This window comes from Camelina sativa, chromosome 16, assembly GCF_000633955.1.
Source record: "Camelina sativa cultivar DH55 chromosome 16, Cs, whole genome shotgun sequence".
Taxonomy (NCBI): Eukaryota; Viridiplantae; Streptophyta; class Magnoliopsida; order Brassicales; family Brassicaceae; genus Camelina; species Camelina sativa.
In genome coordinates, this window is record NC_025700.1 from 7,838,722 (window position 1) to 7,849,703 (window position 10,982).

Consider the following 10,982-nt stretch of genomic DNA (forward strand, 5'->3'; position numbering starts at 1 on the left):
ATACTAATAAATATCAATTTTTGTGTGACGAGAGAAACCAAACCAAAGACGGGTCAGAGCCAACCTTTAAAACACCATCGGCGACTTCTTCTCCTCCTCCTCCTCCTCCGTCGCCGCCGTGTTCGATCCGAAACGATTCGGTTGCGTATTCGTTGTTAGTTTTTTTAGATAAAAGGGACGACGACGACGAGGAAGAGATGCCGTCAAACGGGGATCTCGACCGTCAGATCGAACAGCTTATGGAGTGTAAGCCGTTGGGTGAAGCAGACGTGAGGATCCTATGCGATCAAGCCAAAGCGATTCTCGTTGAGGAATGGAATGTTCAACCGGTTAAGTGTCCGGTTACGGTTTGCGGCGATATCCATGGCCAGTTTTATGACCTAATTGAGCTTTTCCGTATCGGTGGTAATGCTCCAGATACTAATTACCTCTTCATGGGAGATTATGTTGGTATGTCTTTGTCTCTTTCTTCTCCATCTCTCAAATCAATTTCATTTGGTGAGTTATTGTCTTTTAGTTTCACTACTTGATGTTGTAATAACATATGATTAGGTTTTGTAATTATTTTGTTAATTAGGTTTTAAAACTTTAATGATGTTCATTATTTATGAAGGCCTTTAGCTTTTGTGGGTTATGTTAAGATTTTTAGTGAAAGCTGCATATGCTTGATTCAGTGTCTTTGATTAATTGTTGTCTTGGTTATAACTGTGTAGATCGTGGCTACTATTCAGTAGAAACAGTGTCTCTATTGGTAGCATTGAAGGTGCGTTATAGGGATAGACTCACGATCCTGCGAGGGAATCATGAGAGTCGTCAGATTACACAAGTGTAAGATATTCTTTTGTGGCAAAAAAAAAAACCTGTATTTCATTAGCTTCTGACTCGCACTAACTTTCATTTTGCTTCTGTGTGTGTTCAGCTATGGGTTTTATGATGAATGCTTGAGGAAATACGGAAATGCAAATGTGTGGAAGTATTTCACAGACCTTTTTGATTATCTCCCACTTACAGCACTCATAGAGAGTCAGGTTTGAACTGTTTTTGCCAGTCGTCACTGTTTTAACCATGTTTGTTTCACCTCCACATTTTTTCTTCATCAAATGTAATCCGTTACAGGTCTTTTGTTTGCATGGTGGCCTTTCACCTTTTCTGGACACCCTTGACAATATCCGAAGCTTGGATCGAATACAGGAGGTATTGACAAAAAAGTTTTCCCTATAAATGCAATATTTTGAACCGAGTTTGCTATAGATGTCTCCTTTCCTAAGACAGATTCTCTCTAGCTATATTCTTTCTGAAACCGCTGAGTTATTAATAGTTTTGGCTTCCTTAATACCAAGAATTGGTTTTTATAATCAGATATGTTTTGTAGGTTCCACATGAAGGACCAATGTGCGATTTACTGTGGTCTGATCCAGACGATCGCTGTGGATGGGGAATATCTCCTCGTGGTGCTGGTTACACATTTGGACAGGACATTGCAACTCAGTTTAATCACAACAATGGACTGAGTCTGATATCAAGAGCGCATCAACTTGTAATGGAAGGCTATAATTGGTGTCAGGTACATATACTTATTGTTCATAACATAAGTTGGCATAATTCTTGAATCGGGTTCTGGTTTCCGTAGATGCTGAATCTTTTGGTGTGTATGTGTGTTGATAGGAAAAGAACGTAGTGACGGTGTTTAGTGCACCGAACTACTGTTACAGATGTGGCAACATGGCAGCAATTCTTGAGATTGGAGAGAACATGGAACAGAACTTCCTTCAGTTCGATCCAGCACCTAGACAGGTCGAACCTGATACCACGCGCAAGACCCCTGATTATTTTTTGTGATTTCCCTACCACTTCAATTTTTTTTTTCTCAGAGTTTGTTTGCTGCTGTATCATTGTAGATGTGTCTCTATTTTATTTTGTTTTATCCGGTCTTTAAATGGAGTTCGTTACCAAAAGACCAAAACCCCATCATTTTTTTGGTTGCTGCCTTGCCTTTTTTAAACTTGATGTTTCAATTTAAAAATTAGAATTCACCATTTATATCAAATTCTATAATGGGGATTGCCTCTCAACATGAGTCCATAAATGGAGCTATGAAAAATGGCGTTTAAAAACAAAACACAAACATAAAACACCTAAAAAGTACCATCTCTACATATATTTCAAAACTAAGGGCCCTAACAAAAATATTCCCCAATCGGATGGACATTGCCTAAATGTACAAAGACAATTAGCAATAATATATATATTGGTTCTACTTCTTCGGTACCTTAGGCCGTGACCTCATACTGGCTCTCCTTGCCACATCCCACGCCTTCTGTGGCGCGTAGATACCTAACTGAGACGCAAAGAAGGATTCATAACCTGGTGAATCAAACGCAAACCCAGTGTGCTTTGAGAGCTCCCGAGGCAATTGGGATATCGCATAGCTTCTCGCCTCTTGTGGTGTGAGCTCGTTTTCTATCTCCAGCTGATCTACCTTGCTTGCATCTGACTCGTGCCTATGTATTTCTTGAACGATCTGATAATCATATGGGAAGAACCATCTCTCAATCCTGCATTAGTAAAGACATATATTCTCTCATATCACAATCCTTAAGAAAACATCAAGCGTATGCTTCTATTCAGGTCAAAACTACAAAGGACCTATAATCTAAATTAAGTTAAGACACAGGAATTCAGTGGTTTTGCACCAAATTAATATCCCGGTTTGACTTACCCTTGGAAGATAAAATCGCCTAGTAGAGAGACAATGGGAACAAGCAGCAATGCGAAGTAGAAATAAAAGGTACTCATCAAGACATATATGACAAAGTAGACATTTTCCTGCAGAGACGAGAAAATAGGTAACTTAAGATTTACCAAGTTATAAAAAAAAAATAAAATTCAGAAAATCCAGGATGTATGCAAACAGCTTACATTCCTATCGTGTGGTGTCATAATCCCACAGTATATGAAAGCAAAAACGAGCCACGCAAGAATGCTCCCACCGACTGTGATATAATGCCATCTGGTAATGGAATTGCTCATCAAAAGAATGCGGACATTCACAGCAATCACCAGACATGTGAAGACCATTGTGCTAACATCCCAGAGGCCAAATATTTTGCCTGATGAATTTACAGCGCCGAAAGATGACGTGGTCACGAAGAGATAGCAGACAAAAGACTGATACACAGCAGAAGAAGCCCATACTGCTACAACTCTCCATTTGAAAAATGAGTTACGTATTCCCTCTCGATACAGTTCTGGATATCTTTTCGAAAGGGATGCACTCACGTCCTAGCAAGAGGACAACATAGACATAAAATTATCAGATACAAAACAAGATAAAGATGGTTCTAACTACGATGAATATTCTTTTGTATAAGTCAGAAATCGGGAAAAGCTAGTACCTTCTCAAACAGCCCAAGGACAATGACAGGAAGAGCTGTAAATACGACATTAAACAATGACTGGAACCAATCATCGTAGAACCTTTGCCCAGAAAATCCAGTTCGAAATGTGAACCAAAACTGAGTCAAAGTGAAGGTAAGGTTCTTGTAGAAAAAATACATGACAACCTGCCAAGAAAAGATCATTAGAACTTTTCAAAAATTAAAGGCGCGTTTGTGGTTAAAGAGAAATTCAACCTTGCAGATTCTAAGATATGACCACCGTCCATGGACAAGAAGCAAATCTGTAAGAAATCTAAACTGAGCAATGGCAAAATCACTAGCCATTACAGCTTGCATTCCCTCCATCCCACTTATTCCTATACCAACATGAGCGGCTTGAATCATGCTAACATCATTGGCCCCATCACCAATACTTAGTGTAATCTTTTGCGCCCCTTTCCTCACCAAGCTTGTCACCTGAAATTAGATCCCATATATTAGAACTTAGAAGCCGGTTCAAAGAACACATAGAACCAAGTTACTCACTGGATATGAAATGTGCCAAAATTAAAACCCAAGAAAATATGTGATTACCAATTTTGGCAACAAAAGCCCTAGAACAAAAATTTATAAACCCCTCTATGAAATCACCTGTGCTTTCTGTAACGGAGAAACACGACAGCATACAACTGAAGTACAGTTCAAGCTCAAACTGAGCAGCATCACGCGTAAACTTGGGTCTAATGCATACATTAAACACTTTCCATCAATAACGAGAGACAATTTTGGTCCAGCTACGGTATTCAGAGAGTGTTGAGCTTCTTCAAGACTCTTTTTCAGCTCCTTCTTTACTTCTTCTTTGATAACACGAGCAATCTCAACTTGATCACCCTACAATAAAAGCTTTTCTAATTAAAAAGTAACTAAATGATTGTCTTTCATGAAAATTCTACATAATAAGAAAAAAATTACAGTAAAACAATTACCCTTTCTTCAGCTTCCCTGATTGCATCCGTTTCAGAACTAATGACAAATTGTTTCATTTCATTGTTGATCAAGTTGCATGCTGTAGCATAACAGAATCAAAGAGCAGATATTAAAGTGGGAGATAGAAGAAATAAGATCTCAGAGTAAAAGTTTGTGATACCCTACCATATGCAATATTAATAGCCGTTTCCATTTTATCCCCTGTTAACACCCAGATCTTAATTCCAGCTCTTGATAAGGTTTCTATGCAGGTAGGTACCCCTTCCTGAAGTTTGTCTTCTATGGCAGTTGATCCGATGAGGGTAAGATCCTTCTCGATAAGTTCTGCCACCTTCATGGATTAAGACACCTCATTCATCAACTATAAATTATAAGCACTATTTACTGGCGACTCAAAAACTGTATTCGCGGATACAGTTGTTCAGACTAGTTTACGAAATGATCATATCATTTTCATTCCTGATATACAAACAAGTTTCACTGCTCCTGAAACCCATTTTCAACCTTCAAGATCTTCTTGAAAATTTACTCTCAAGATTTGAAAAGAAAATAGATAAGAAATAGAGCTGTAAATAGATAAGAATGTATACCTCATCTAACTTCTTCTCACGGTCTCGTAATGCAGATTTGGCCTGGATAAACTTTTCATTCCAACTATCGTAGGTTTCAGGGTTTAAGTCTTTATAGGCTAGGCAAAGGGTACGCAATCCAGAAGACCCAAATTGTTCCAAATGTTCTCTTGTTACTTTCCTAATATCATCTGTAGCATCAGCCAATCTCTCAAAGATTACATTATCAGCGCCCTGTGGGACAATGTTCCAAGGAATGATCAAAAATTGATCCAGAAGTACACAGATAACCAAGTAAATATAATAATATTACCTTACAGTAGAGTACAAGCCTTCCATCTGGGAAACGACATACAACAGACTGGCGCTTCCTAGTACTGTTGTCCACAGTGTAAAAATTATTAGTATGCTTAAAGCATGACGAAGAGAAAATAAACAAACAAATCACTGTCATATAAACCTGTTGAACTCGAGAACATTAAGAATCTCATAGGCCACATCTTGAATCTTTCCCATCTTCTCCACATGAGACTCACGAACATACACCATAGTTGGAGTACGCCTGAGAATACATAAAAATAGTTTCAAACAAACTAACAAAGACTTGAGAAACAAAAGCACTTATAGAAGCAATTCTAAGAATTAGAACTAGGAATCATGAGACAAGTTAGCTAATAGCAAATTTATTTTGTCCAAAATGATTTCCTGCAATTTCAAATCTCTGGAAACTGAATGTAACACAGACTACAGATTACCTATAAAAGAAGAATCCAAAATTCTTGGCAGCAGTAACTAAGGCAGCTTCATCTGGAGATGCGGCCTGATAAACAATCTTCTCAGGGGACTCATCACCTTCAGGAAGGACAGTGTGACAGATGGCCAGGCATCTAAAAAGTTCCTGAAAAGTATCAAAAATGCAATATTTTTAGTTAGAATCATATTAGCATGTGCACGTGTGTGCCAATCTGGAACCAACGATCTTATAACTTCTACAATTTTAAAAGGCTTCTGTCAGGACACTTCTGTAGTTTTTAAGTATAAGACTCCCAAAAATAAAGGCCTCAACTTATATATCCTTACAAGTTCAGATCTCACCATCTATCAAATACACAATATGCCGCAGTTTCTCACGGAAACCCTATAACCCCATCACCTCTTAGCTATTACAATTCTTAACTGATTGTGAGCCAAATCTCTAGAGAATGAAAGTAAGGAACCTTGCAAAGATCAGGATTAGGTTCGTTTCTCCAAGCTCCCCGCATAAGCCTTGGATCATCAAAATTAAATCCTTTTTCTCTTATTGCACCAGTCGACCTTTGCTCCTGAGAATATTTGTAACGGTGCAAATTAAAAAATTTCCATTGTACCATAAGGCACAGAGAAACTCCACCATCTGAAAATATATAATACCTCTTGAACTTTTAAGCCATGACGCTGAGCGATTCCTCTTTCTATTTCAGTGACACCACATCCATAACTTATACCTCCAATTGAACATTTGAAGAACTCCATCAAATTTCTCGTCAGCGTTCCGGTTTTATCAGAAAATATGTACTCCACCTGAATGATACCAAAGAAATTGCAACTGAAGTGAAAACAATAGCAAAGCATATATTAAAATAATTATTTAGCAAAAAGTTATAATACTAGCAACAAATGGATATCTAGATGAAATGATATCTACCTGTCCAAGCTCCTCGTTCAAATTCGAAGTCCTGGCCGAGGCGGGGGTATTTGTTTCAGCATGATACATATTAAGATCTCGGTTGATAAACTGGGTCGACTGGATAAACTTGATCATCTGGTTTTAAGGAGAGAATATAGTGATCATTCAAATTGCTAATCCTCGTAGTGCAGTTAGTGTAGTGCAGATAGTTAGAATAGAATACTAGGAGAGACATACCTCAATAGAAACATAAAGGGAGATTGGTATAATTGATGAGAACAGAGTGACTAGCGTGAAAAAGGTGAAAAACCCTATCTGTGGCAGCAGACGGAAGCAGTATGGAAGAAATCAGTAAGCCAGAAGTAGAAGGAAATCAACTTCAACTATGCCAAACTAATTACCATGAGTCCATTACGGTATTCCCAATCTGACTTATGAAGACCCAAGTATTTGTCCTCACGATCCGTCACAATTGAACTGTAAAATTAACAAATGTAATAACCGTATCAAAACAGGACATGAGAACTGGAGAATGAACAAATCGAAGCAGGAGTTGATAATTCACAATATTGAAACGAAAGCACACCAGCCTATAGCTCCAATCAGACACATTGTGACAAGGACACAAAATATTGTGATAATGAGTTTGTCAAGCTTCTTTTCCAGTGTACTTCGTTTGGAAGGAGCATTCATGGCATTCATCATCACCTACATATGTAGAATTCACCATAGAATAGCTTCAGATCGTATGCGTAGCAACTATACAACGAAATAGAAACCATAGAATGGTCTTAAATACTTGAATCCTGTAAACTAGAAACACATGTCTGCAAAGTTAGTTTCCCATAAAACAAGCTCCACAACAGCTTACCTTTGTCTCATGACCAGTAAAAACTACAGCTCCAACTATGTATTCTGTGTTCCTAAGACTGCATCCCTGAAAATGTAGATATCAAACGTCTCAGAATATTATTAAATCAAAAGATATAAAGCTCTGCCCTACGGAATTTGCTCAGAAAACTGTTAAAATCCAAGATATATCATAAGTGGATCAACATAATCTAAAACAAAGTAAATTCATGCATGACAAAAAAAAAAAAACACAAACGGGAAAATCAACCAATAGCAGAAACAATCAATCATACACGCAATAAAAGCTGGTCTGGAGAGAGAGGTAATGTTTGCTTTTGGACTACAAGGTTCCCAGTGAAAGTGTACAGAGAATTGTTTGGTTGCTCACACTGAATTTCACCTGTAAGAGAAGTTGGCGAAAGTGAAGACATGTGTATAACAGTTACAACACAATCATACTAAAATGAATAAAAAGTTGAACAAAATGAAGGACCGTCAGAACAGAGGAAAATTTGCTTCCATAGACAGAAGAAAATGAATAAGAGACAAGAAAATGATCATCGGTAAGAGAAAAAAATTATAATAAAAAAATTGTACCAGACATTTAACAATTACTTCTCTCTTCATAAGATCCAGACAAACATCAAAACAAATGATAAGCTATATAAGACTCTGATTACATTTTCTGGTGATCATCAGGATGTGATATAAGCAAAAGCTACGAGTTGGCAGGTTAACTCAAAGTAGTAATAATAATAAAAAAACATACAATTGTTAATGCAAAAGCAAAATCCAAATCACCTGAAGCCACAAACTTTATTTGCAATTTAATTCATAGTAGATTAAGTACTACAGTACATGTCACTGCAAACAGATTCACATCTATCTAAAGAAACAAAAAAAAAATTGCATGCCAAGAGTCAAAGCCGTAGGCTAACCTTTAAACTCATAAGCTTTTTCTGGTACTAAGTAATCCCATGTCCTTTCAAGGGCCTTTCTTATTTTCAAATTTGTTTCTCCATCTAGGTTTGCAGTCTGCACTCACAAGGAATAAACATATGAGCATACACTAGGTAAGAAAACGTTCTTGATAACAGCATTGGCCCTGGAAAAAAAGACAGCAACATAATATCTTAAAGGGGACGTCAAAGAAGCACCTCAACGTAGCAGATACCATCAGCATTAGTGCTGGATAGGAAAAGAATATCTGCTGGGAAAAATCCATCTTTTTTTATCTGTAAAATGAAGAAACCTATTTAAGAATTATAGATCTATTCAAAGGTAACAAGTCTCTGATATAATGCAAGGAAAGTATACTGTAAGAACTGTTAATCCCATGAACGTTATAAGCATTGCAGGGTCAAAGTGTAGAGGAACAAAAGATACCACGGTAAGTTAAAGAATAGGAAGAAGAGCGCAGTGTCTCAACCTAAGTAAAAGAAAAGTGCAAGAGCAGCTGGAGCTGCAATAGCATTGCTTTACTCAGTTATTTGATACTGTGATGCGTGCTGTTAGTATCTGATAGTATTAGCCAGCTCAGCCGATGGTATAAGTAGCAAGTAAAAAAATTTAGGCAGATAAATATTTGGTGGATTCTGGGATTGGGTCGAGAAGTGAGTCTCTATCAATATCTATCTCTCTGTTCTTAAAATTCTCGCCAAACTACAGTGGTAACTAAATTTCAGTACCTAACGGAACGCCAGGACAATTTGAAAAAATAACTACTGTCCTAATCGCCCCTTGGAGAATCCTAAATGATAAATCAGAACTGTGGAATGCGGTCAACACAAACAAATTTCATAAACACAGTGTCTTGATGCCAGCATCGCATGTGTCAATACTTTACACTTCTAGGAAAGACTTTCCTATAAAGAAGAAACCAGTATAAACTACTATAAATGTTGTCAACACGTTATAGAACCTTCCCATTTTGAAGATAGTAAGGAAGAAGTGACCACGGTGGAAAGCAGCACAATAACAGACATATAGGCAGTGGAATTCTACTAGATCAAGTATAATGCAGGTCGTACAAAAAAAGAAACAACTAAAACACACACAACAATGTATATATGTAACCACCTCCAATAGAATAAAAAAAGACTAACCTTGACAATATCTCCAACTTGTAACTTTCTCCAAGGAATAGATATCCACTGTTGATCTTGTAAGATCTCCACTGTGCTATTATTTATGGACATATCATTTTGAAACCTTTTCTGCACCAGATTATGAGCAGAAGGATTTATAAGTTGAGCACAAATAGGTCATGAGACTCCAACACATCTTTTATCTTAAACTAATTATTTTCGGGCTGAGACAATTCTACTCTAAAACAAGGAGAAATGGGATATTTCTGCAATATCAAAAAGAAAAAGGAAGAGCAGACGAGCTTACCCAGTCTTCGAAAGCCTCTTTAATCAGAGAAACAAGAAGCACCATTGACAGTGGAGCTACATTTGTTATTGGACTCACAGGGCTGCAGGAACAAACAATCTATCTAGTTAACAACTCCTTTTATCATGCATGAATTAATCAGAAAATTTTCATCCAACTAGAACAAAATTTCAAATAAAACGAGGCAACACATAATAACATTGTTTACGGAGTAAACATACCTTATTGGTGTCATTGATAGACACGAAATTCCAAGAAAGTAAATGTTTGCTATGCGCCTAAACTGTCAGGAAACACAATTACAACAAAGATCATCACAAATAACAGAAAAGTCTTATAAAAAGGACTGCAAGTATTGGTAAATCCACATTAGCCTTGAAACATAAGTACATTCCATTAAAAAAGGCACAATTTTTCGCCTGGTAAATATCCTAGGGTTCCATTAAACTTCTAGGATTATAGAAAACACTAACAAGTCCTAATTACATGCTGAAGCTAAGTTAACAACCTCTAGAATGCTTTAAACAATGCGTATTTAAATACCTGTTCAAACAGACCCTTCGGCAGAAAGGTGAAAACATTGTACTTTGTTGTAGAAATCGAATTACCCTGAAATACAAAAAATCACACCAATCAGATCGATGAATCCAAACAGTACAAATTCCAATGCGCGTATCCCGTAATCGATTCAGTATATAACTCCGGCGTACCTTGAACCGGACGGGTTGATTAGACTCCCGATCATTACAATAAACGGTACGATAACTCGGAGCCTGAGGCTGAATATGACCCAACGTCACCGTCCTAGACGGTGTCCGTCGATGACTCGCCGACGAAGAAACGACGTGAAAACTACCCGATCGAACCATATCGGATTCACCACCGATCCAATCCAACAGGTGTCGTCGTATCGACCAACAAAAACTCGAATTTTCGACTTCACCACTAAAATTTCGCGGATTGATTCGATTACGCTATAGGCAGAGAGAGAGAGAGAGAGAGAGAGAGAGAGAGAGAGATCTGAATCGACGGGTAGAGAAGAAACAGAGAGGACCAAAGGAGCAGCCTTCTTCTTCTCTTCCGTTTCCAATGCTTTTGGTTCGTCGTCTCACAAAAGTCTCTCCCTTCTTTCTGTTG

General features: G+C 37.6%; 2 protein-coding genes across 3 annotated transcripts; one reads left to right on the forward strand and one right to left on the reverse strand.

The window, feature by feature from the left end:
• LOC104750130 (serine/threonine-protein phosphatase PP2A-1 catalytic subunit) lies at window positions 1-1,974 on the forward strand. The gene is made up of 6 exons (XM_010471879.2): window positions 1-450; window positions 714-828; window positions 920-1,028; window positions 1,117-1,194; window positions 1,373-1,564; window positions 1,666-1,974. Exons 1-6 carry the CDS (start codon window positions 198-200, stop codon window positions 1,837-1,839), a joined length of 921 nt encoding a protein of 306 aa, XP_010470181.1. The 5' UTR covers window positions 1-197; the 3' UTR covers window positions 1,840-1,974.
• LOC104750131 (phospholipid-transporting ATPase 3-like) lies at window positions 2,030-10,982 on the reverse strand. Of its 2 annotated transcripts, none has more exons than XM_010471882.1 (27): window positions 10,556-10,982; window positions 10,389-10,454; window positions 10,067-10,123; window positions 9,846-9,927; window positions 9,557-9,667; window positions 8,609-8,686; window positions 8,390-8,486; window positions 7,745-7,851; window positions 7,471-7,536; window positions 7,186-7,307; window positions 7,001-7,076; window positions 6,837-6,914; window positions 6,618-6,734; window positions 6,344-6,493; window positions 6,151-6,255; window positions 5,689-5,831; window positions 5,394-5,495; window positions 5,247-5,310; window positions 4,955-5,167; window positions 4,530-4,695; window positions 4,364-4,443; window positions 4,029-4,268; window positions 3,633-3,854; window positions 3,396-3,563; window positions 2,920-3,282; window positions 2,720-2,826; window positions 2,030-2,555 (listed from the first exon to the last, which is right to left on the reverse strand). In XM_010471882.1, the coding sequence occupies exons 1-27, from the start codon at window positions 10,588-10,590 to the stop codon at window positions 2,255-2,257; spliced, it is 3,516 nt and encodes a 1,171-aa protein (XP_010470184.1). In that variant the 5' UTR covers window positions 10,591-10,982; the 3' UTR covers window positions 2,030-2,254. The 2 variants fall into 2 exon arrangements, with proteins under 2 accessions (XP_010470184.1, XP_010470182.1); XM_010471880.1 differs by having other exon boundaries at window positions 10,067-10,128.

Bases quoted from the DNA above. Each gene is read 5' to 3' on its own strand.
- LOC104750130 (XM_010471879.2), top strand. From the start codon at position 198: ATGCCGTCAAACGGGGATCTCGACCGTCAGATCGAACAGCTTATGGAG. The intron at 451-713 runs GTATGTCTTTGT...ATAACTGTGTAG, and splicing joins CTTCATGGGAGATTATGTTG to ATCGTGGCTACTATTCAGTA. The intron at 829-919 runs GTAAGATATTCT...GTGTGTGTTCAG, and splicing joins AGTCGTCAGATTACACAAGT to CTATGGGTTTTATGATGAAT.
- LOC104750131 (XM_010471880.1), bottom strand. From the start codon at position 10,714: ATGGTTCGATCGGGTAGTTTTCACGTCGTTTCTTCGTCGGCGAGTCAT. The intron at 9,668-9,845 runs GTAAGCTCGTCT...AATCTGGTGCAG, and splicing joins AAGAGGCTTTCGAAGACTGG to AAAAGGTTTCAAAATGATAT. The intron at 5,168-5,246 runs GTAATATTATTA...ATTGTCCCACAG, and splicing joins GGCTTGTACTCTACTGTAAG to GGCGCTGATAATGTAATCTT.